Below are 23,962 nucleotides of genomic sequence, written 5' to 3'. Positions count from 1 at the left end.
ATCAGGTGTGTGACCATTAAAGCAATATGATAAATCGGGCTCTGTGCTTTTCACATTAGGGCTATTTATTGGTCAGCGCATGACGCGCATTAGCTGGAAAACCCAGTCTGACTCATTTTTTGCGGTACTAAATGATATCGATGTTATGTCAAATCTAGAGGCCAATTTATGGGGTGTGGAATGAAAATAGTGGTTGGCATTTCTGGGAATAATTCCTCATGAAAACTTCCCCAGATTCATTGTTATTTTGTGTCTGTATTTGAGGACACATTCAAGGGCCAGGCATTGAAAAACAGTTAATGTGAATGGATCATTAATTATAAAGATAGTTCTGTATTTACTCGTAATAAAAAAAAAACATGAAACTTTGACAATATTTTTTTTATTTTTTTCCATGTCCTTTGCCACTAATGTACAAGAATTATAAACATAGAATAGATTTTCAACTTTCCTTTTATGCAATGTCTTCTCTTATATTGACTGTGACTTTAAATAAATAAATCGGGTAATATCCTCACTTTCTAGCCGCTCTTAACACGCATGTACTCATCTTCTTGGTTCTTTCGGTAAAGTCACGTAGAAGGGAAGTAATAAAATAATAAAAATAAAACATAATAAAATAATTCTCACGACGTTTCGGCTACAACGCGGCTGCTTGCATTGTAGCCGAAACGTCGTGAGAATTATTTTATTATGTTTTATTTTTATTATTTTATTACTTCCCTTCTACGTGACTTTACCGAAAGAACCAAGAAGATGAATCCCTGCAGTCACGAAAGCTTTAAATCGAAATTTAACGCATGTACTCTTTTTGTGAACGAAAGCTGCTGCCTCGGAGTTTCTGCACGATTAAAAAAAGAGGAAGATCAAAGTTCAAGGCAACCACTTTTGAAAGGCACTCGTGTACTCATGCAATTGCGTGCCTGCAAGATGTCCAATATAGTAGCTACATGATAGGTGTGTGTTTGGATGGTGGGCACTGCTTATAGGTGTGTACGATAAAAAAACATATTCACGTAAGATATGTTATAATGACTACAATGCAAATGACATGTCGAAAGTACAATAATGAGCTGAAAACCAACTTGTGCCAATCCACCCAATTTTTCATTTGTCTGATATTCCTGCATTATTTAATTTACCTCTTGATCTTAAACCCACTGTTTGGGGGAAAATATATTTCAATGCCTTTGATTCCTTGGTTATAAGTTCCAAGTTTGTCACACAATGAGTCATAGTAGTGTAGGAAGTTCTGGACCCGCACAAGATGTGCCCCAAGCCACCCACGCCTGCCCCCCGCCCCCTGCTTCCTTCGTGTTTTGCACATCTCTGATACACACGCGGAAATCCTGCACCCAATGGGCTCGCCGGATGGCAGGCCCACATGACATATATATGATGGCCTCGGAAATGAGGCCATATTTAAATGAATTTGTGCAGCAGTCGTATTAAATAATGTTTAAAAAGAATTCTGAAAAAAAACTATAAGCCCCCCTCCCGCTTCCTTCCTTTGCTTCCCTGGCAAAAAAAAACACGCAAAAAGGCATTCCAGAGGCATGACTCATTCAAGGACCATTTCCAAGAGGCTCATGTGATGCTGGGGTTCTTCGTCTGAGATGCAGACGTGTCTTCGTGTGCGCTTTTAAGTTGTTAAGTGGCTAGAGAGGCGGGGGGGGGGTACAAGTAAGCGTGCCGTCTGCTCAGAATATTGGGTTGATGTGTCGCCAAAAGATGGGAGGCACATTTTGTCGTTCCACGTGAGATTCATATCCCTGGGCTAGTAGCCTGGTGTCATGTTTTTGTAAAAAAAATGAGGGGTTAGGCAAGAGAGAGACCTGTGTAAGAGCAGCATTTAGGAGAGTGAAATCTAAACCGTTCTCGGAAATAATGAAATAAGTCTATATTTTGGGTCTTTGAACACTTGCAGCTTTACTGAACACATTACCGCATCTGACTAACGTAGTGAGGAAATAATTACCGAATCAACTGTTATGACAATGAATACAGTGTATTTAAATGTGTGTGTAATTGTGACCAAGATTAGACACAAAGCCACTGCGGTCTGCTAAAGCGTCATATTCTAATACAAAAAGGCCAACATATTTTGGCAAACCATTTCAGCACTTCCACGCCTTTCTGTTGCTGCTTAGTGATGAATGATGTTTGTGTTGCATTGAACAGTGAAGGATGAGAACGGAAAGTTGAGTTCGCTTCTGAATTTTACATTTTCCCCTTGGCCTCAAAGCTGTATTGAAAAATCAATGTAACCAAATAGAGTCTGTCTCTAAGAAGTCTTGTTGTTTTGCTTTGAGGGCTACATTTTTTTCCTGGTGCCATATGTGTGCCTGGTGCTCTACCAATGTGTCGTGCCTCGTGCATTTTGTCCAATGACTTGGGAGACATTGGCGTGATTCACTCAGCGTCTTGTGCCAGCCTTGACATGATTACCCAAGCTTGCTAGCAGTCTCCCACACACTGGGTGCATTCACCGTATGTGTGTGCGCATATGCTCACGTTGTGTTATTGTGCAATACAGTTGGTGCATTATAAAATGAATAAGAATAAAAAATATAATTCCAGCCATTCTCAATCCACTAGTGTACGAAGGCCCACCCACCCTACATCTATCACGGGAGTGTTTTTCTTACCATAATTCACTCTGGTCAGTGCGGGTTGGTGAAGGGGAGGGGGAAGGCAGATCAGTTGTGATACCACTCGCCACTGATTTTATCCATGGCCAGGAATTGAACTTGGGTGGCCAGGTTCATACCACTACTCCACCCAGACACTTTATTGCGGAGTGAAATTGGTTAAGCACCATACAAGTTGAGCTTAAAGGTTTTTATATAGGGAATTTTTTTTTTAAAGCTACGTGGTGGACAGCAGAGGGCAGTGCAGCAAAATACTGTACACAGTTGCATTGTACTTCTGTGGTCACGTATATGTTGCCCACCTTCAATCCGCACCGACCAAAGTGGTGAAATATGGTTAAAGAACTCTCACCACTCCCACGGCGTGGGGAGGCCCTCATCCAGGAGTGGATTGACACACAAGGGCTCTTGAAACGAAAATGAAGTCATACTTATCGATGTGTGTATTTCGAGTGCGAACATAGCAGTTGCAATATCGAATGTGAATTTACAATGAAGAGGGAATAATATGAGGATGATTCTGTGCATGATTATGTTTAAAAATGCTTATATAATCTTTTATAACCCACCTTTGTACATTTCTATGAATGAAAGGGAATACATATATAAACGTGCCAGAGTTTAACCATTTTATAGCTTTTGTATAAAATATATATAATTTATTTTTATTGAATAAACACATTTATCACTGAAATTAAACAAAACTACTGATCTCACAGCCATAGCCCATTATGAGGAGTGTAAGTAACTAAGTGTTCTGCCAACATGGACTTATCTGCAGTGCCACTGGTGTGTACAGTATTCCAGCACCCAGAGTCAATTGCTCGCTTTCTCAATGTCACCTTTTGTGCACCTCTGCACACGTGTGTTTAGTTAGCGCCACAAATTTATATTTTTGCTGGCCTCCGAATTGCACGTACACATCCACTCCTCCACGTGGCTGTTTTCATATGCTTTGCCAGACGGAAAGCAGATTCATCATGGGTCTGTAGTTATCGCAAATTCTGTATGAGGGTTTATCGTCTCAAGATATAGTACTAACAATGATATAATTGCAAAAAAAGGTTTAAAATATATTATTCATTGAAACGTATGTGAATTTTCACCTCATTGATTCAATACATTTTTCTAATTTAGGATAACAATCGATTATAGTTTGTACATTGTGATAAATGTAAAGGGAACACATGGGCCCCTTCCTTACAACATTTCTACAAATGAAATAACATTGATTTGTACACAACCGATATTATGCTGTATCTTGAGTTTAAGAAAGTATACGAATGAACGCATCGTTTCACACATCGTATATGGTATGTCTTTATACTGAAATTCTTATAAAACTATTAATATATAGCCCTTCGTCAATCCAGTGCTGGATGAAGGCATCCCCAACTGTTGCCAATCAGAGTTATTTGACTATAATATACCAGTCAGCATGGGTTGGTGAGGGTCCAAGGACTGGTGCAGATATCATTTGCGCGCTGATGTTAGCCATAGGCGTCGATGAAACTCAAGTCACCGGGTTCACAGTGCAGTGCGGGAACCCACTGCACCACTGCTCCTGCGTACCGAGAACATTCGTATATAAAATATGCACACACTTGCACTTTTCCTCAAAATTTCCCACGGCTCCCTGCCGTGCCTGGCACAGGTGCCATTAAGCCCCAATGATAATGCAGCGGGACAGTGGTTTGGACCATTCCTAATTCAACAAGAGCAGGTGTTTTTGGGAGCGTGCGTTTGGACAATATGGAGCAAGCGTTGAAAAATAGAAAGCGGCGAGCATTTGAGAAGGCCGGCCTCTAAGTGGCGCGCAAAGCCCGAGCGCGGTCGCTGCGAGATGTCCTCTGTTGGGGAGACCACAGGGCCTTTCCAAAAAAAATCACCACGGCCGTGGCATTTGTCCACTGGTTTGGCCGTTTGGAAAATGGGGCTTAAATCACTTTGCCACCGTGCCAATTTTATAGGCATTCATGCGAGGCACTTTCCAATGCACCGATGATGCCCCGAAGGCGGCGGTGGTCTTTGCGTGGAAATTATGTGGCGTTATTTATTTATTTGTAAGTGCCATGTGACTTTTGGTAATTGGGTCAAAATAAGAAACAAGGTTCCCAGGCCTCGGAACGTAGAGGAGTGGTTGCAGGTGGGTGAGCGCGTACCTGTCAATTCTTTGTCAGTGCCTACCTTATTACAGACTAATTGAGACCTTATTGGTCACCCCTTGCCCTTATACATCTCAACGTTAATCCTACAAAGTCGCATCACAAGGAGACACACAAACAAATAGACAAAACCACATTTTTTTTGCCCGTATTAAAATGGCTGTACACCGTATGGAGCTGAAAACTCAATTTTCCTGCACAACAATACGGGGTAAACCGTATGGGTTGACAGGTATGCGAGCTGCTTTATCTTGTAATGTTATAATCTTTGCTGTAACGCTTCACGAGAATTGTACGCTTAACCGTTCTTTAGTTTAAGTTAGACACCCACTTCCGTATTGCTAACTGCCAACTGCTATGCGTCAGTCGTTCAAATTGCATTTATCAAAGCAAGAATGCTGCCTTTTATTGTCCTCCTTCCAAACTTCAACCATGTTCCTCCCAAAAGAAAAGCAGCGTGGTCTTTTTTTTTTAATGAGATGCACATGCCTAAATTCACAGCCCAAGATAAAGGCCAGGTTTAGATAAATATGTACATATACCGTAGTATGATACTTCACTATATAAGTACGGTCAGCAATTTACCTAGAAAACACATCAGCATTTCATGAACAAACCGAAAAAGCCAAAAAGTTATTCCTGCAGTCACGAAAGCTCCAAAATCAAGAACAAACAAAAAAGTATTGAAATAACAATATCCCCATCATATGTAGGCTTTCGGTTAAGACTTCAATTGTATGTTGAAGTACCTTAGTTACACATATATAAACCCACACGTCCACACATCTTAAAATGCAATAGCTCTCCATTTGCATTCATCGTTGTAAGATAACAAAACTGGAGTTTGGCATGCGCTTGAAAACCACACATTGCCTCTTTCTGGGCTTTTGGGCAAATCCTTAAATCGCGATTGCAGTTCAAGTCGGCAATGTGCAGTGTGCAAGCGCCATTGTTATTGCATTGGCAGTGCCCTCGAACCCCGAGTTCCTTTTCTCCCATGCAGTTATGTCATGACGCAACCGCGCTCCGATGAGTAAGTAGGTGAAATGCTTCCCTGATCTCCTTGTGAGAAGGGCTCGGAGCAGATGGTGGCCACGCGTGCCTGGGGCATGTGGCTGGTGAGAGCAGAGGGATGAGGCAGTGCAATCCTAAGATATGCACGTGTTTTAAAACTAAACTCTGCTCAGCATATGTGGGGATATCGGTGCACATATCGACTTTTATTTCACTCATTCAAAGATGTTTAAAGAATTTCCACAATGATTCTTTATTAACGCCTTAACTTAATTTTGGAGGCGTAATTTTTTTAATGGCATTTGTCTTGTTTAAAGAAGAGCGAAGCATCTATATCCGTGCAATCGTAACAACACGGTTAGCAATAATAAGTTGCCGCTGATTTGCTAGTTGATGTGCTGGCAGGCGAAGCTTGTTTCATCAGCTTGGGGTGACATCATAGGTTTTATTGAAGTAGTAGTAGAAGTAGCAAAGCAACAGTTGGTTTGGAAATCTCAAACGGCTTGAAAGTTATTACAGCTAATATACTCGCTGCAGAGTTTTAAAAGAAACCAAGTCTGTTACAAGCCAATCGTTAACGTGGGATTTTTTATAGGAGGGGCGTCACTTCCCCGAGGGTGGTTTGACACTGGACCAGTATTCGTAAGGCGTGGTGCTGTAGGCTTGCTCAAGTCATTCCCTGGTGGAGTTTCTTGAGTTTGGAATGTATTTTGTTTTTTTTGCCTCCGGCTCTGTCACATACTCCATGCGCGACGCTGTGTTAGCAGGAATCACGTGCGCGCATAATGCGGCGCTTTCGGCTGGCGCTTTCGGCTGGCGGGAGAGAGCGTCTGTGCACAGGAGCTGCAGCTGGGACCGTCGGCCTCAAAGAATATCGCGCATTCTGGGAATCTCCCGGAGCCGCACGCTTCACGGCATGAAACCAAAATTTCCACGACTCATGTGAGGTCTGGGGTCCCTGGTCTACCACCCCCCACCTTATCGGCCACCCTGTCCACTGCAGCTGTGCTGCTTCAGCTAATTTGACGACATTGTCCCCCCCCGCACCAGAATCCCCATCTGCCTCTCTGACTTTGTTACGCTCAGCAGATGGTATGGAGGTTTTTTTTAATCTTGCAAAAGCGGAAACCATGGCTGGGCCTTTATTTTTTCTTTTTTTGAGAGTGCTGTGTGAACGTGCTTCGCCGTGGGTGTTTTTAATTTATGAATTGGGCTCCCTGGCACATTCCTCGTGGTGTGCAGTGAGCAGCAGCAGCAGAAGCAGCAACAGCCATGTTCATTGACCGTCGATGGGAACGCACCCCGTCTGGAAGCCCCACGCGTGTCCACGCCGCAATTAAACTTGTCCAACTCGGCGTGGACGCACAAGTCCGATGCCCTGTGGCCAATGTGGCACTGGTCAGTGGTTTTACCAGGAAGGGCCTTTGTAATTCGCTGAAAGTGGTGGTGGTGCCGACACCCCTTCGAGAACATCCGGTGGCTGGTTTCTAGGAAAGCTCAGGCCTTTTGCCCGGCTGCACGAACCGAGATAGGTCCAGGCAGTGCGTGGACTGCGGGGAAGAACTATTTATTGTTTGGTTATTTATGTGTTTATTAATTTATTTATACTCAAGATACCATATTTGTGGGGAGGGTTGTTTAATGTAGGGGGGCGGGGGGTGTGGGGTTACTCCTGTTGCTGGAGGGTTCCAAAAAAATTCCCCCCCACATTTTTTTTTGTCCGCCCACTCGTGCACACCCACGCGCTCTCCCTAGCCATCCCTAGCAGGTGGCCGTGGCCAACAAAATAAAATGCAAGGAAGTTGCGAGCACGTGTTCTTGCAAAATTGTGTTAATTTGTCTACGTCGTTGTTGGAAAATCGAATTGACATTAACATTGTGCACATTTAACTTAAAATTTTGAACGTCTGCCAAAGGTGCATTAGAAGTTTGCGTGTGCGTGCATAAAAATGGAGAAATCAACCGAACGCAATTAACGCGGGTAGGTTGAGATTTTAGACAATATTTGAATATTATTGCTTCTGCAGATTTCTCTCAGTTTGCAGATGTTTTTTTTTCTTCCCAAACCTCACTCCGCAACGACCCCCAGCCACCGAGACCCCAAACACCCACTCGTAATCCAAGCACGCACTATCAGATTATAAATGCGCAGCCTGGGTTCATTCCCTGCCATCTTGCATACAATTCTCAATTTAAACGGCATGTGTTTGCTTTGTGGTTGCAGTAATAAATGTGTTAATGCGCAACAGATATTTAGATTACGCCATTAACTCACGTTTTCAAATATTTTTCTTGCATTGTAAAATTTCCATCTGCTCAAAGTGCCTTGTTCATTTCTGAACTTCTGAATTTAGCATCTGTCTTCTCTAAAGAAAACCAATCATCTGCTGTAATTGGCCATTGACGGTTACTGCATCGCGCACGTTCAGATGCGTTGCTGTGGCCGTCTGGAATGCTCTTCCTTCCGATGTTAGGAAGCTAGTGGAGCTATGCACTTTTAAATAATCTGGATTGGAAACGAATTTTTTTAGGACTGCTTTTTTTTATTTAGTTTGTTGTCCTTCCCCCACACCTCCGATGAGCACGGTTGACTACGTACGGGGCGAAAGAAGTTCAACATGCATACATACATACATAGAAAACAAGTCCTGTAACAACGTATCAGTTATATTATTAATCAGTGAAAAAGCAAGTCCTGTGCTCGCGATAGATGCAACCAGTTGTGTCAATTATAATTCATTATTTCTGATTCATGCAATGTACACCAACGCCTTGCCAATTGGCAGGTGTTACGGTTCTTGAAAGTAGCCGCAATCGGCAAATGCGCAATCCGCAAACTCAAAAGGCATCAATGAAAAAACGAGGGGTTTGGTTCACGGTTCATAAAACGAAACCACCACCCTTTTGTTTTAATGTTACCCTAAATGAACCCAAACATGAATCGGGGAGTATTTGTAATGTAAAATATGATTAGTGTTCTTTCTAGTGTTAAATATAACTTGTACAATAAATGTATGGTATGAAAAAAAACGTGTAGAGTAATGGGCTGCACACGTAAAAGTAAACCTGAAATTAAAGAGAGGGTTAATGACATGTACACTAAATATTCAGCTTGAAAAATAATACTTTTACTTCCTGTGAATGATGTTGATAGCGTGTGTATTCTTCTTTCGCAGCGGCAGCATCATCGTGAGCAGTACAGTTGTCGAGCCACGGGCAGCTTGATCTGCGAATTGTACCTCGATACGTTTGACGCGAATGGTCAAATCCGCGATGGGGAAAACCCCACGATGGGCAAGTTTCTGGTGTATACACAAATTGTATGCTCGTGTTATATTCAAGCTAGTCGGGTCACACGACTCGGCAAGCAAGATGGGAAAAAATGGGAGTAGAAATAGCAGTAAACACACACAAAATTCACCTATCCTTGAACCGTAACCCCCGAAATCATGACAATTGACCGACTGAAAGGTTGAATTGGTGCGCGATTGTTGGTAACCCCTTCACGATTGGCTGCATCATTTACATGCTTTCGGTGGGCAGGGCTTATTCATAAAAGGAACTCAACACATTGTCAATAAAACCGTGGCCTTAAAAGAAAAAAATATATATATATTACTGTATAGTTCACGTGCTATTAAAAGGCCGATTGCCTTTCATGTTGCCTGTTATATATTTTTTTCTTTTAAGGCCACGAATGTAAGTTTTTTTTATTGTACTTATGCACCATTGCCAACGCAGCAGCAGCATCACCAACATATTTTTGGTTTGTTATCAAAGGAGAGTTGTGTGCATGAAACTCGTTAGTGCACAATGCTCTGCAACGAGGACCCGAGGCGGCCGTTTGTTTACAATGGGTGAAATATCAATTGCGATAATTCTTTTTCACATTTAATGACACCGAACCTTGAAGGAGAATTAAATATGCATATGCTAATGATTGAAAAGGAGCTAAGACTGCGGTGCTTCTGTTGTCATGCTCTTGTCCAGTTTTTGGCCTTTGTGGAATGATCCGGTCTGCACTTTTGTTCCAAACTAATCGCATGATTGTTAGGCACTGCTCGTAGACAATGTCACATTTTTTCAATCAAGGGACGTTGTTGGTAGGAATATACAAGTGCAAACTAATAAATAAATCATCTCCTTTGCCATGGGACACCTCTTAACAGAATCTGCAATATTCTATGTTAAAAGACAAGTATTTATAAAATATGTAGTAAAATCGTTATATTATTGGTAGGCCCGTAACACTTTTTGCGTTTTGATGAATTGTTATGATACAGATTTGTGATTAGGTTCAATAATCAATATTTCCCCCATTGTGGTGTATGTAGTGGTCAAAGGACTCGCTCGTACCCATTTTATGCTCGTTCTCTGAGCAGAGAGCAGTATTTCCACCCATGACTCGATGCATTCATCGTGAACTTGAGAAGCGATTTTAATCCATGCGTCGCCACGCAACTACGAGATTGTTCGAAGTGCCCATAACATTCACCACGCTCTGCTATGGATGGGTCTATCATCCCCAATGACTACTAGGGTCGGGATGGGTCAAGGATTAGGGTAAGTCCAGGATTTGGCAGCTTGCTTCCACATATCCACATACCTCATTGGGAGCCATTTTGTGCTGTTGCTGCTACCCCATTAAAATCCCAGAATTGCATTAGTTCTTTACGCGAAAGTATAACTTGATGCATCTATATTTAGTTATCTCCTGGATGGTTAACTTTAAACGATTCTGTGACATATTTCACAAGTGTAAGACATGCTGTGCTGTATTTCATCCCAAATCCAAAATTTTCACACAACACATTGGAACACAACATTATGAAATAGTATTAATACTAAGGGTCCAACAATTAATTGATTTAACTGGACTATCACATTCACTATATATACATCGAATTATGAGTGTAAGAATCATATCCATTGTATGTAATGAGTTTTTGTCATCCCTACAACCACTAGAGCCACTACCATCCACCCACCTTGTGGCAAAAACGTTATTGTGTGATGCCCAGGTCTGCCACTCTTCTGAAGAGAGATCGTTCAAACAGTGAGTTTTCTGCTAATTGAGTAAAGCGGCTTGCACTGAATTATACCAACCTACAAAAATGCCCCATCAAAAACCGTGACAATAATTGCATGCAATGCTTCGGTACTCCTCCCTATTCTCCAGTCTTCTTCCAGCAGCCTACGTACGCTCCATTACCGTTTACTGAACACACGTTGGTGACCTACAACGTGACCACTAATCGCGCCACATAACCCTTGCCGGCTTTTTAAACGTTTCAGCGTCTTCTCGAATGTGTCTTGTCGTAGTGCCCCAGGCAGCAACAGCTGCAGCCAAACCAGCAGTGGCCTCCTGATAGCCCGGTTCAATGTGAACAAGTGACGGCCACGCGCGCAGAACCATAGTGTGGCCACTTGCAAATTCCTTCTGCACACACTGTGTTATTGTCGTCAACTATTGTCGTCTCGTTGAGCTCACATTCTTGTTCGTATCCTATAATTATGTCCGTAGCCTTATCCAATCCTCTGTTGGATGCATGCCTCCCCGCGCCCGTGTTCGACACGTGGGTTGTTTGACCATGCTTCACCACGCTGGTCAGTGTTGGGGTCGACATCACTCACCGTTGGCTCTTAGGATGGCCAGGAAATCGATCGAACTCGGTGTGTGCTAAATAACTGTTGCTGCGCCATCGCTCCCACCCCTTGTTGTAAATATATATTTCAAATATGGTTCAATAAGCTCAGCAAAGGGGCTTTTGTGAAGGGCTTTCACACTGCAGAGTGTTTTGTAGTGTAGCTTGCATGCCATGCCATCGATATCAAAACTGGCATCGCGTGCATTTTCTGAAGGCCTTCCTGATGGGAAACATTGATGGCACATTTCTCATTGTTGATTGCAGCAGCCTTTGGCCATGAACAACAGTAAGCAAACTATGTAGGACAAGAGTAAATTTTTAATGTGCGACACTCACTTACTGACTGGCAGTGACAATTATAAAAATGCACAAGAGCTGTCAGCTGTAGTAGTAGGTTTTTACCCTTTCAACTGGTACAAAAACTGACACCTTTATACAAGGCATCATGTTTGCAATAACCACAACACAAGCAGTCAAAATGCAAACAAAAAGAAACAACTCTGATAATGATAATGATATGCACTGTCCTTGAAGTTGATTGGTCCACACCCGAGACAGCTTTTCTTAGAGCCTAGTCTCCATTGGTGTTGGACCAGATGACTGCTTGTGTTGTGGTTATTGCAAGCATGATCCCTTGTATAAAGGTGTCAGTTTTTGTACCAGTTGAAAGGGTAAAAACCTATTACTATAGTTTGCCACTGGTAAAGGAGGTCTCATAGTGCACAAGAGCTGTCAGCTGGTTTGACATTCACAAGATGGTAAACCAACATATTTATGGTCTGTACGTCACGGCCAATGACACTAATCAGTGCCATTAAACAGAATAGTTTTTGTGTTGTCATCGGTTTTCTCTAAACAAAGGATTCTTTCACTATGAGATACTGTACTCGTTTGACTGTACACGAACGAGGATGTGAGTAACTGAAAGTCTTTGTGTCGTTCTATTTTAAAATGTCACGCTTTTATATGCGGGATGATCTCGGTGACATTTAGCTGCCATGCAGCCAGTTTACATAAAAGGATGTGGCCTTTGTTAGGATATACATATAGTAAAAGGTCACACAAACACCTATGTAGTATCCGGTGTGTCCCGATAAGAATGGCAAATGTTTGGTTTGGACGCAACGCGGCGGGCAGCTGTGCGCTCCGCAAGCACATGTTTCGCGGATGTGCCAAACGTTCATTCATAAAACGCAAGAAAGGCCGCAGTTACCGTTTCGGAAAAGGTCGAGCAATATCCACCGCCGCGTGTGTACAGACGCACGTTCAGGCCGTAAAGTACAATCGGGTTGGAGATTAAATGAGCAAAAGCTGGCGGTGGCCATGGCGTTGAATTTTAATTGTGTATTTGCTCGTTTTACTGCCCTGGGAAGCTAGCAGGATGTTTTCTGCGACTGCCTAGGAAGCACAGCGTTGCGTGGTGTGGTGTTTGTGTGGTGTTTGTGTGCATGCTGCATCTCATGAGTGGCAGTGTGCAGCTGCCTGGGAGAAATAAACCGGAAACAATTTTTTTACCATATCATGCATTTGAACTGCACAGGATATCCTATTATACATGCACATCCAAATGCATCGCAAGGTTTATTGTGCGCTGCCAAACACATATAGCTAGCACTGCGTGGGTTTCCGCGGTTTGAGCTGCTGTACAGCTCACCGATGTTTCGCTCGACGTTCTGAAGAAGCTCCCAGCACGTAGGAGCGAAACGTCGGACTTGGCGTTACAAAACAACTCGCGGTACACAATTTCGAGAAGGCATCGAGGGGACGAGCAAAGCCCCCACCGCCACTCAGTGCTCACCACGAAACCGCTCGCCGCCAAACTTTCCTCAAGACTCTTCTGTCACCATCCTTGGCCCGCTGCCGACCACTGACCATCCCCGAAGTACTCGCCAAGCGCCAGAGGTCGCAACCGGGTACCCGATACCCGTACCCTACCCGATACCCGTACCCTACCCGATACCCGGCTACCCGTACCCAGCCGGGTACGGGTAGCCGTTTGCGACCCTGGTGCGGCCGGGTACGGGTACGGGTAGGCCGTGAGTCACTGGTGAGTAACTGTTTGTCACTCATTTCCCAACGTCTTGTCTCTGCTCACAAATCAAGTTCCTAGAATCAACCCACCCGCACCTGCAACATGGCTTCATCCCAGAGGTCGCAATCGGGTACTCGATACCCGTACCCAGCTGGGTACGGGTAGGGTACGGGTACGGCCGGGTACGGGTACGGGTACCCGTTTGCGACGCTGATGCGGGCGGGTACGGGTAAGGAATCAAAACCCGTTTGCGACCTCTGCCAAGCGCTGGTGACCGCCCACAGGGACATGAATCCAGCCGGTATGAATCACTGACCACTTAGCGAAACGTGACGGGGGACTTGGGGTGCACTGGCGGTCAGTGCCTTGCTTTGACGTGGCCCATATGTGGATGGATTGCCGTAAGATTGCAAGCAAGAGTGTGTGTTTTTTCTTTCCACTCCCCCCCCACACACACAAACATCAAAGGGCAGGACCGCTGCTCTTTAAACACATGCATCGCAGTCTGGGGAAAGCTCCCTTATGTATTATGCATGTTTTTTGTTTGTGCTCGTAATGCGGATGGGTGTGTGTGTTTATTTTTTTGTGCTGTTGTGTTGTGGGATGCGATGGTTTGTTGTGTTTTACTGCCGCTACGCTTTTAACTGCGCGTGGGGTCACGACCAAAATTGTACTTCATTTGTAGTGCTCTGCGGGGTGGGGGGGGGGAGAATTGCATTGACAGTGACATTTCACATTATCATGCAAAGCTGTTGTTAATATTGAGGTTACATTTGAAATGTGTACCACATGCAGTTGTACCAAAACACGAAATTTATTTATGTATTTTATAAGTGTTTACCGTCGAGGATTTTTTTTTTACTGGTGAGCAATTTTAAACGGCCGTGCGACAAATAATGGTTGTTATTAGGCCACGTGGACTAACCCAATAATCTATGGTGAATCATAATATTGGCTTCCAAAATCTGCGTGTCAAGTTAACTATCGTAATTGTGTCACTTGTAGGGAGTTGCAGTCGCAGTGTAGTTGCAATGTTATCTCTCAATGCTGTTTCAATTGTTATTACAATTGACTCCAGGTCTGGCTTTCAAGCATAAGTGCTGCTTGCCACATCAGCCATACGTCCATACATTCCTGAGTCAACAAAACCTTATTCACATTTGCATTTAGAAAAGGCATGGGTCGCCAATACCAGACTTTAAGGCATTAATCCTCAGTCATGAAAGACAACGTGGCACTTTTTGTTAAGGACAGGGGATTACCCCAATAGCCCAGCTGCAATCACGCATCAGGTAAATAACACTCTAATTCACTTCATTTCCACATCCTCTGTGAACTCCTGAGGTGATATTGAAAGTCATCTTTGCGTTTGCAAGGAAGACTGTGGTTCAGCAGGGGCAGATGTTACTTCTTTTACTTTCTTGCTCACAACTGGGTCATTTAACACCGTCAGCAGTTCGATCCCCATCGCCGCCCAGTAAATCGTGTGGCATGAGCTCTTCGCCGCTCTTTCTAAATTGATGTTGACGACCCATTGATGCACAATTGTAGCATTTACACGTTTGAATCCATATGCAACCAAAAATACATCTCATCCTTTGTTTAATTTATTTTGCATGTTTTTTTTTGTGGTAACCTATTTGTCCTTAGTAGATGTCCCAGCCATTATAGCCTCCTCCTCTTCATAATTATTAGACCGACAGCCTCTTGTCCCATACTCCTTCTGATCTTCATTGCTCCCCCCCCCTCCACCACCACTCTAATTTGCCAGTTGATCTGCAGACTCTCACGTTGGTCGTATGCGCTATCCCCCTCCAAGATGAATGCTCGGTCTCAATAGGTTCTCATATGATTAATTGTGAAATCAATCAATGATTGTGGAGCAGGCAGAGCAGCTGGCGGGATCACGTGTCCAATGACACCCCTGGCCCTCCACGAGTTTCGGAGTGACATTTGACGCCCGCTGGTTCCGCCGCTGCTACCGCCTCCCCGCTGGTGGGCACGGGCTTCACCACCCTCCCTCCCTCCGCCCGGTCCGTTGCCGACCGCCGAAGGTGCATTCGAGGAAAAGGGATGCGGGCAATCGCACCGCGACCGCGTTGCCTACGCATCGGTCACGTCGCCATGGTTGCAGCCTCAGCGGCTGCGATTACGCATGAAGTTTCCCAACCTGCTGGGGGTTACTGTATGACGGCGTGACGTGAGCTCGCGGGTTCGGGACACGCTGTCCCCCCCCTTGGCGCTTTGATTGCGGCTCCCCCCCCCCCCCCCTACTCGCCTTGCTCACCGTTGGCGAGGAGATGGCACGGCGGAAGGAATTGGCTTTAGCAACGTGTGCGGTTTTTATTGACGTGGAGGCAATGTGTATAGCGCCTATCGGTGGGGTGCCTTGTGCCGCAGGTGCACACGCAAAGACAAGTGCCGTCGAGGTCTGCCTTGATCCTGGGTGGAACTTTTGGGGCAGGTCCTGTATTGTGAGAAGCTGTTAATGCCAGCTTGGCATGCAAGGGTGTTGTGCATTGGGTACTAGTATCACCCCCCGAGTCTCTATGTTGATGACACTTCACATTGATGCGCGTGGCATGAAGTCGAGCAGAATGAAACTGCACGGATTCTGCACGTGCGCATTTCCACGTCCTTTTCCTTTTATCGCAGGCTGTGCAGCGGCATATGAACACTGCAGTGCGGTGCCCACAGAGGTTTCAAAAACACGAAGCAGACACATATGCATACCGATTAACTTTGCACATAATGGCATCCTAATTTCCGAATACTGTATACGGCTTAAGGTTTTACCCCGATGGGTTTGTTTCTGCTTTCGTGGTACGACATTTGCATGTTTTACTTCATTGCCTAACGGAGATAAGCCATCGCTGGGGCTACACGCAAGCTAAATGTTATCGGCAACATCCCGCTAAGTGTGCAGGCTGCTGCGGTGTTCTGCACAAAATTGTAAATTGAGCCAAATTGTGAATGTGAACGCATGGGTGCATTGTTGCATGTAATTACATCATATAGTAAATTAACTGTAGCTGTTTAACAAAGTGTATAAGTAGGTGCTTTAAGTAGAATATGTTTTAAGGTAGCTGTAAATAAATATCCAAGCATGCCTTTCGTGCATTGCGTGCAGAAACTTGCGTGTGATTTTCTGCTGAGATAAAAATTAATATTGCGTGTGTTCATTGTTTACAATTTTAAATATAGATCTTGGTCTTGTGCATATTATTTGTTAACGTTTGTATCTCTTTGTTTATCCACTGCTATGCCGGTCATTGAAGTTGTTTTACCATACTTCACCATGCCGGTCAATGCAGGTTGATGAAGGGGAAATCCCATAAACCGGTTCAAATATTACTCACTCATCACCTGTTAGCCATGGTAGGGAATTGAAATCGGGTTGTTTGGTTAAAAGCACGCTGCGCATTGTACGCTGACTTAATACACCCTTCAGACGCTGTCTTTCCGACAGACCTGTTCTTCACCTGAGGACGGCTGCTTGCGTTGTGGCCGAAACGTCGTGAGAATAAAATTTCGATTTAAAGCTTTCGTGACTGCAGGGATTCATCTTCTTGGTTCTTTCGGTAAAGTCACGTTCAGACGCTGTCTCCCCGACAGACCTGGTCTTCACCTGAGGACGGCTGCTTGCGTTGTGGCCGAAACGTCGTGAGAATTATTTTATTCTGTTTTATTTTTATTATTTTATTACTTCCCTTCTACGTGACTTTACCGAAAAAACCAAGAAGATGAAGTCGTGAGAATTATTATATTATGTTTTATTTTTATTATTTTATTATTTCCCTTCTACGTGACTTTACCGAAAGAACCAAGAAGATTGATACACCCTTCTTGGCTATTCATCTTGCATCGCGTGCTTTCAGATGCGCTTCTGTGGCCGTCGTTAAAGCTCTTCCATCTGATATTTGGAAGCCACCGGAGCTATGCACTTTTCAACATAGATTGAAAACTCATTTCTTTCGAGCTGCTTTTTGTGTTTAGGTTGTTGTCCTTCCCTCCCCCGCACCTCCGCCTACCACGGTTGGCTACGTACGGTGCGAAAGAATTTCAACATACGTACATCTTGCGTATATTTCTTCCGCACGCTGTCGTCCCAGTGCGTACCGTACGCGTGCGCACGGTGTCATTGACGCACGGTGTGGGAGACGGAGTGTGCCTACGGGAGGGCTCTTTCTCCCGTCATGGTTAATTCATAGGGCGTCCCGCACATGACTCGCTCCCGACAATGGAGTTGCCCTAATAATGTCTCTCAATTTCCAGCGCTGTAATAGAAATGATCATTACCATCGTTCAGTCATTCGTCGTAGTGGGGATGACATGTGCTGCTTCTTGGCACTTTTTTGCCAGGGGCGAAATGTCCTCGCGAAAAGCCATATATTATTAATAGCATTCTTAGTAATTCGCTTTGGAAAGTGTCCATGTATTGCTATACATGCAAAGGCAATGGCAGGAGACATATATGTTGTCAATAGGCTGACATTTTGGATAATAGCCCTGTATTAGAGCAGAGGAAATTGGGGAATTTTAAGGTTGTAAAATTAACAAGTTGCAATCTTGCCATTATTGAGTCACTTTTATTTTATTTTATAGACGTGAAGTGGACTTGCGAATGAGTAAAACATAAATAAATAAATAAAGCGATTACATTTTTCATTAACAGATGTAATTGTCGAACTGCATCGTGGGGGAAAAAAACCAAGCTACTATTATTATTATTTGCTACAATAATTGTTATGTCAGCAAGACATGCATACAACGATTCGCGCACACAAGAGGTGAATATTTGCACAACATAAACCTTATCACTGCCACACATTGAGAGGGCCTTAGCCAACCTCCCCCAGCCCCCCGCTACTGCGTAGAGGACATGACCAAAGGCCATTGCAACCGAAGCCTCGTCCGTAGGTCTAACCAACCCGTTGGTTACAACGTCACTCGTGACCACACGCGCCTGTGACTATGCCAACAGTGATGTCAAGCGAATGCCCTCGTGTGCACATGTGCCCATTTGGGCATGTGGTGTCTCTCGCGTATATATTTCCCCTTCTGTAAGAGGCTAGCGTGCCTCTCCTTCATCCGCAGAGGCCACCACCTCATTTGAACCACATTTCTGGTCAATGTTTTTACACCAATTCGAGTTGTCATATTTACATCCGGTGTATACAGGGCACATTTTTTTTTGTTGTAGTTTTTTTTCGTGTTTTTTTTTTGTCTCGGCCTTGTTTTGAAACAGGTTCACGAAAACGACGGTCTATTTGTCACGTGGCCGATCATACAAATAGCACGGGGTGGGAGGCAGGGGAGGTTTACCAAATGCCATGACACACCATGACCACCGCCCGTTCGTTCAGCAGTGCCGACTCCAGTGACCTTCAAACTGAACTTTGTTTCACTCGTGCCCTGCCCAGAGGTCGCAAACGGGTTTTGATTCCTTACCCGTGCCCGGCCGCACCAGGGTCGCAAACGGGTACCCGTACCTTACCCGATACCCGGCTACCCGTACCCGGCCGGGTATCGGGTAGGGTACGGGTATCGGGTAGGGTACGGGTATCGGGTACCCGATTGCGACCTCTGGGATGAAGCCATGCTGCAGGCGCGGTGGGTTGATTCTAGGAACTTGAATTGTGAAAAGAGACAAGACGTTGGGAAATGAGTGACAAACGGCCGGGTACGGGTAGCCGGGTATCAGGTAGGGTACGGGTATCGGGTACCCGGTTGCGATCTCTGGCCCTGCCCCAGAGCTAATTGTTAGCCCGCCAGTTCACGAGTGCCCGGCAGCCAGGACTGCGATGTGGAATGCCTTTGGGTGGGGCGAGGCGACTGCGGTCTATTTTTGCATTTCCTTCCCTCGGGGTATTTGATTGCTGCGCAGGCCCCCACGGGGAGAGCATTTTAACTTGGCACAAAGATGGGAAGTGTTCTCCTTCTGCCAGATGCACACCGGAGGCTACCTCCGGGCAACGGGAAGCTTACAGTGTACTTACGCTTTGCCTCACACTTGGCGGTCGGTGTCAAAAAGAGATGTGATGAATCCTTGCGCTTGGATGGACAGCACTGTGCTGTGATTTCATTCATGAGCACTGCATCCATATTGGAAATGATCTATTAATTGTATCTGGTTTCACTTCTCTCTCATCTGTCTTCTCCATTGCTTTCTCATTTTTGTCGTGAGTTTTGGCGTTGATTTCTGCTCTAAGGTTTCTCATGTCCATGCTCACTTCCTTCACTTAGTCTCTGCCACTGACTAAATGATCTCTTTCTCTATCACATCACTACCTCCTACCTACTCAAGCACTTTCTCTTCTGCCTTCTATTTTTCCCCCCTTTACATTTTGCGATCTCTCCTGGCCGCCGCACTTATATTGGTCATAATAAAATAAAATAAACGTATTTTATCTGGGAGAGCCTCACCGAGTCTCAAAGTGTTCTGCATCAGGATGCCAATTCTATTTGGAGGAGTCCGGAGTGCTTGGAGAAAACCCACATTTAGGAGGGGACTTCTCAACGATCCATAGAGATGGGTTGACAATCACACTTGCTGTACTGCCATTCTCCTGGACATTGTGTCGTCCAGTGGATTTAGCCATTTCGCAAACGTGTGTGACCCACTCACCCTTGCCTCTTCATTTTTATTACTCCTTTGTTTTTTTCACCTTTGAAGGGTTTATCTGTTATTAAATAGCAACTCCTGGTTACACGTTTATATTACAATTTAAGACCATTCATCTATAAACAAGCTTAAAACTAAATTACGATAATAGGGGCCACAAGGTGTGTAGCTCCGTCTCCAGCTATCAGTCGCTCAATCCCTCTGGCCTCTCGTTCTCTGTGCTATCAAGACAGTGGCCGTTGCTTCCCCTTACTCTGTCTCTGCTAGTACCGCGGTATCGATGAATGCGTTTGAGTTTTTCGTTCTTCACGCTTGCTGCGCAATGATCACTGCCAAACGCACTGTCCCCAGATTCTCGCCTCCAAAAGAGCTCGTTTCAAAAAGGTGTCTGGCAAACCAGTACCCCCCCCCCCCCGGCTACAACCTTCACAACTCGCCTCCTTGTGCCCCCCCCACCCCGTCCCCTCGCTCCCGCCACCGACAGGACGCATTTGTGGAGCTCTACGGCAACGGCGTGGGCACAGATGCGGCGCGCTGGGGGGACACCATGTGGCCGTCATTGCAGACGGTCATCGGCGTGGCGGCCGTGGGCGCCTGCCTGACCTTCGGAGCGCTCTTCACGCAGAAGTGACGGCCGCTCTCCGCCGACTCAAGCCGCTCCCTTCGCTTTCGTAGCAAACACAAGCAGCCGCCGCTGATGGATGACGCAGGGACCCCCCCCCCACCTAGCCCCACTCCCTTCTCCTCGCCAACGGTGCCCCCTCCCCCACCTTCCCCCCCCCAAAAAACACCCAACGCTGTAAATATTAAGCGAGGGACAGCAGGAACTTTCCGTCGGTTGAGAAGATCTTTGAATATTTATTAAGAGGGCCTCAACGCACACACCGCCTGTTGGATCTCACGACGTTTTATACATTCCAGAGTGGCGGCAGAGATGAATTTTTGAGAGGTGGATGATGGTCCATGAGCAGGCATGCGGGGGAAGAGGGGGGGGGCCCTTGCGGGTTTGTGACCTCGCTCGCAACCTCGGTCGTCGCGTCCTGCGGGGCCCGTCTCTCGTGTAAATGTACTGTAACTGTGTCCGTGGACGTGACCGTCTGGCCACCTCGATAGGTCTGCATTCCGAACCAAGGAAACTCTAATTTATCAACTTGCAATTCAGAAGCTGCTCTTTCCAACACCCTGGGTTCGTCATTTCACAAGAAAGCACTTTTTAATTACCGGTCATGTCGCATAACTAATTCTTTATCGAGACAACATCTACCGTTTCACTGGTCAGTGTGTGTAACTGTTATGTACAGTGGTGTGTATTTATGTTCATTTGTCATATAATGTGTACACAAACAGATGCTTTTTTTACTTCAGAGATTGCATAGTATCTCAGTACCCTTCAGTTAATGCCACATTTGAAAGCACAGTTACAGTGAACTCGTGTTGATTCCAACTGTTTAAACAGAAGCTAAGCTCACGTCAAGTTGTGAAGGCTCAATCCAGTGAACTTAAAAAATCAACTCGCCAATTTCGGTTCCTGTGTTTCGTACATTTGTCAACCTTTCTCAGTGACACAAGGAGCAATCCAGTAGGTCATCCAGCAGGTTTGGTGAGAAAATGTTACACATCACTTTACAAACTGATTTTTTTAATTCAACAAAATCGAATGATTGTACAGTAATTCAGTAAAAAGGTGTTGTTTGCATATCACATTCGGTGTCTGTTTGCCAATTCTGGATGCAGCTTCCTTCACATGTGCATTGTTACGCTTTGAAATGTGGTGTTCCCATTTCAAACACTTTTTCAACAGAAAGCAATACTATCTTTAAAAAAACACAAATAATCTGTTTTTCTCATTGCTGCAATCAGGTTTATCCTGAGTTATTAAATGTTAAGTGTGGACAATTTCAGTGACAAAAGGCCACTGAGACATGGTCAGTGATTTTACGCTCTTATTTTCTCATGTACATTGTGCATGGGTTGTTCAAACTCCCCGTACAGGCTGTGGACATTGAAGAACTGCTGCACAGAAGCACCTGCAGGTTGCTTTAAACGCCAGTCCATTACATCACTTAACACTGCTGCACGCGGTCTGAGACCGTGGAAGCTTGCCGATAATCTTTGTGACCAAAAATCAAAGCACTTCTGGATTCCAGATGTGACACTGCCTTTTATTTACTTTCCGTATAAGGTTAGGATTGTCGGGCGCAGAGTTTGGTGGTTCATATTTTCTTCGTTATTATTTATGCTTAAAAAAAATGGAGCTGACTTATGAAATCGAATAAGCTGAGAGACGCTTTTACAAACATGTGCAGGTCTTCAAAGCACGTGTGGTTTTATCAAATATTGTACCACTCTAAACCAAGTTTGGTGTAGGCCTCTGAGGATAAGAACAGGATTTTTGTTGTTAATGGAAGGAAAGTTTGAAAAAGAAAAAAAATACTTCGTTTCTCCAGGCTCTTTAGTGCCTATCCTAGCAATGCAAGTAATGTACGTGCAACATGTCGCAGAGAACGCTTATGTGTGGGGCTTCACTTAAAGTGGCAGAAAGTGGCATAACGGGATTGAAGAGGCCAACGAAGAGACGTTGGGGAGAGAGAGGCGTGGTCCATTCTGGGTCCTCGATTAACACCCTTGCACCGCCGAGCTACAAGCAGCCACAACCTACTTAATGTACTTCACGTTGTTTTGTGCTGCATATCGATTTGTCTTCTGTTCCACCGCACCGTTAAAGCATTGTGGTCTTTTTGCAGAGGCCGTCAAAACCGATTCCCCTGCATTGCGCTTGACCACACGTCCCCTCCATTTTCTTCTGGCATATAAAAAAGTCCCGCAGTGGAAACGTTTGGGGGGGGGGGCGCGGGGGGCGGCTTGTGTGAGTTCACGCCGCAGCTCGTCGTAGTGATCTCTTTGGCTAAACGCTTGTACGGGGTTTGGCTTTTATGCTCCTTCATGGAACCCCCCAATGCTTTTGATCGTCACGTGGGACAGAAGAGCTCCGAGTGTTTTTTTTATTTTAACGTCCCGTTTATTTTTTGTTATGTTTAACTTAAAAAGAAAAAAAATATGAATGTGAATGTGTTGATATTTGTAGCTCAGTATTGTTCAGTTACTTAGCCAGTTAAGTCACGTATTAAAATAGTTGTATAACGATTTTAACAGATGTTCTGATATGAAGAACTTTTTTTTCTGCTCTTAATTGCTTATCTTCTCCTTATGCTTCTGTTTGTAGTTGGAAAAAAGAATTCCCGTTTAAAACGTTTACGCACTTTATTGTTGTGATATAAAATTTCCTTTCACTTATCTCTTTATTCTGTGCAATTTAGTTTGTCTGTTATGTGTCACTAGTAGCTTGATGTTTCATGACCATGTCCTCATTTGCAGTATTTTAAAAGTATTTTAGTCCGCTTTATTTCAAGCTATGTTCAATGTGATTTCATTGTTTAACATGAATAAATGGAGTTAAAATAGGAACATTTGTTGCCAATGTCTTCTTGTGCTTTACCTTTCATTCTTTCCTGCCCTATCTCTGTCTTCAGTGTCGTGTCTCTCATTCAGCCATGCCTCTCTCATGCACAAAATACCACCTCGGTTGTAGACAGAGTTGAGGATCAGGCTGCGTAAGCCTCTTTCCAATAATAAAAACCAAACCGTGCAAATGCAATTGCCCAGCCAATGTTACTTGCGTCTGTTGGACTAATGGATTTCTTTCAGAGGTTTTTTTAGCAAACAGCTTTGTGCATGCTGTGCTGGACTTCGGTTCCCATTCGAGTCGGCTCACCGGACTCCCTTGAGGCCTTTCTGGAATGCAGCAAGTCCAGCGATGGCCTCGTGCA

At 44.6% G+C, this 23,962-nt stretch overlaps 1 protein-coding gene across 1 annotated transcript in view; it reads left to right on the top strand.

Annotated features, from left to right (window-relative positions):
• LOC144936893 (bcl-2-like protein 2) overlaps positions 1–23,720 on the top strand; it is a 28,196-nt gene extending 4,476 nt beyond the window's left edge. The window contains exon 2 of the mRNA XM_078864098.1: positions 20,620–23,720. Within this exon, the coding sequence (XP_078720224.1) occupies positions 20,620–20,766 (147 nt within the window). The 3' untranslated portion in view covers positions 20,767–23,720. The remainder of the gene's footprint in view (positions 1–20,619) is intronic.
• The last annotated feature ends 242 nt before the right edge of the window (positions 23,721–23,962 follow it).

This window comes from Lampetra fluviatilis, chromosome 17 (assembly GCF_964198595.1).
Source record: "Lampetra fluviatilis chromosome 17, kcLamFluv1.1, whole genome shotgun sequence".
Taxonomy (NCBI): domain Eukaryota; kingdom Metazoa; phylum Chordata; class Hyperoartia; order Petromyzontiformes; family Petromyzontidae; genus Lampetra; species Lampetra fluviatilis.
Note: the sequence above shows the minus strand (reverse complement) of the source record. Positions and strands in the feature narration are given on the sequence as shown.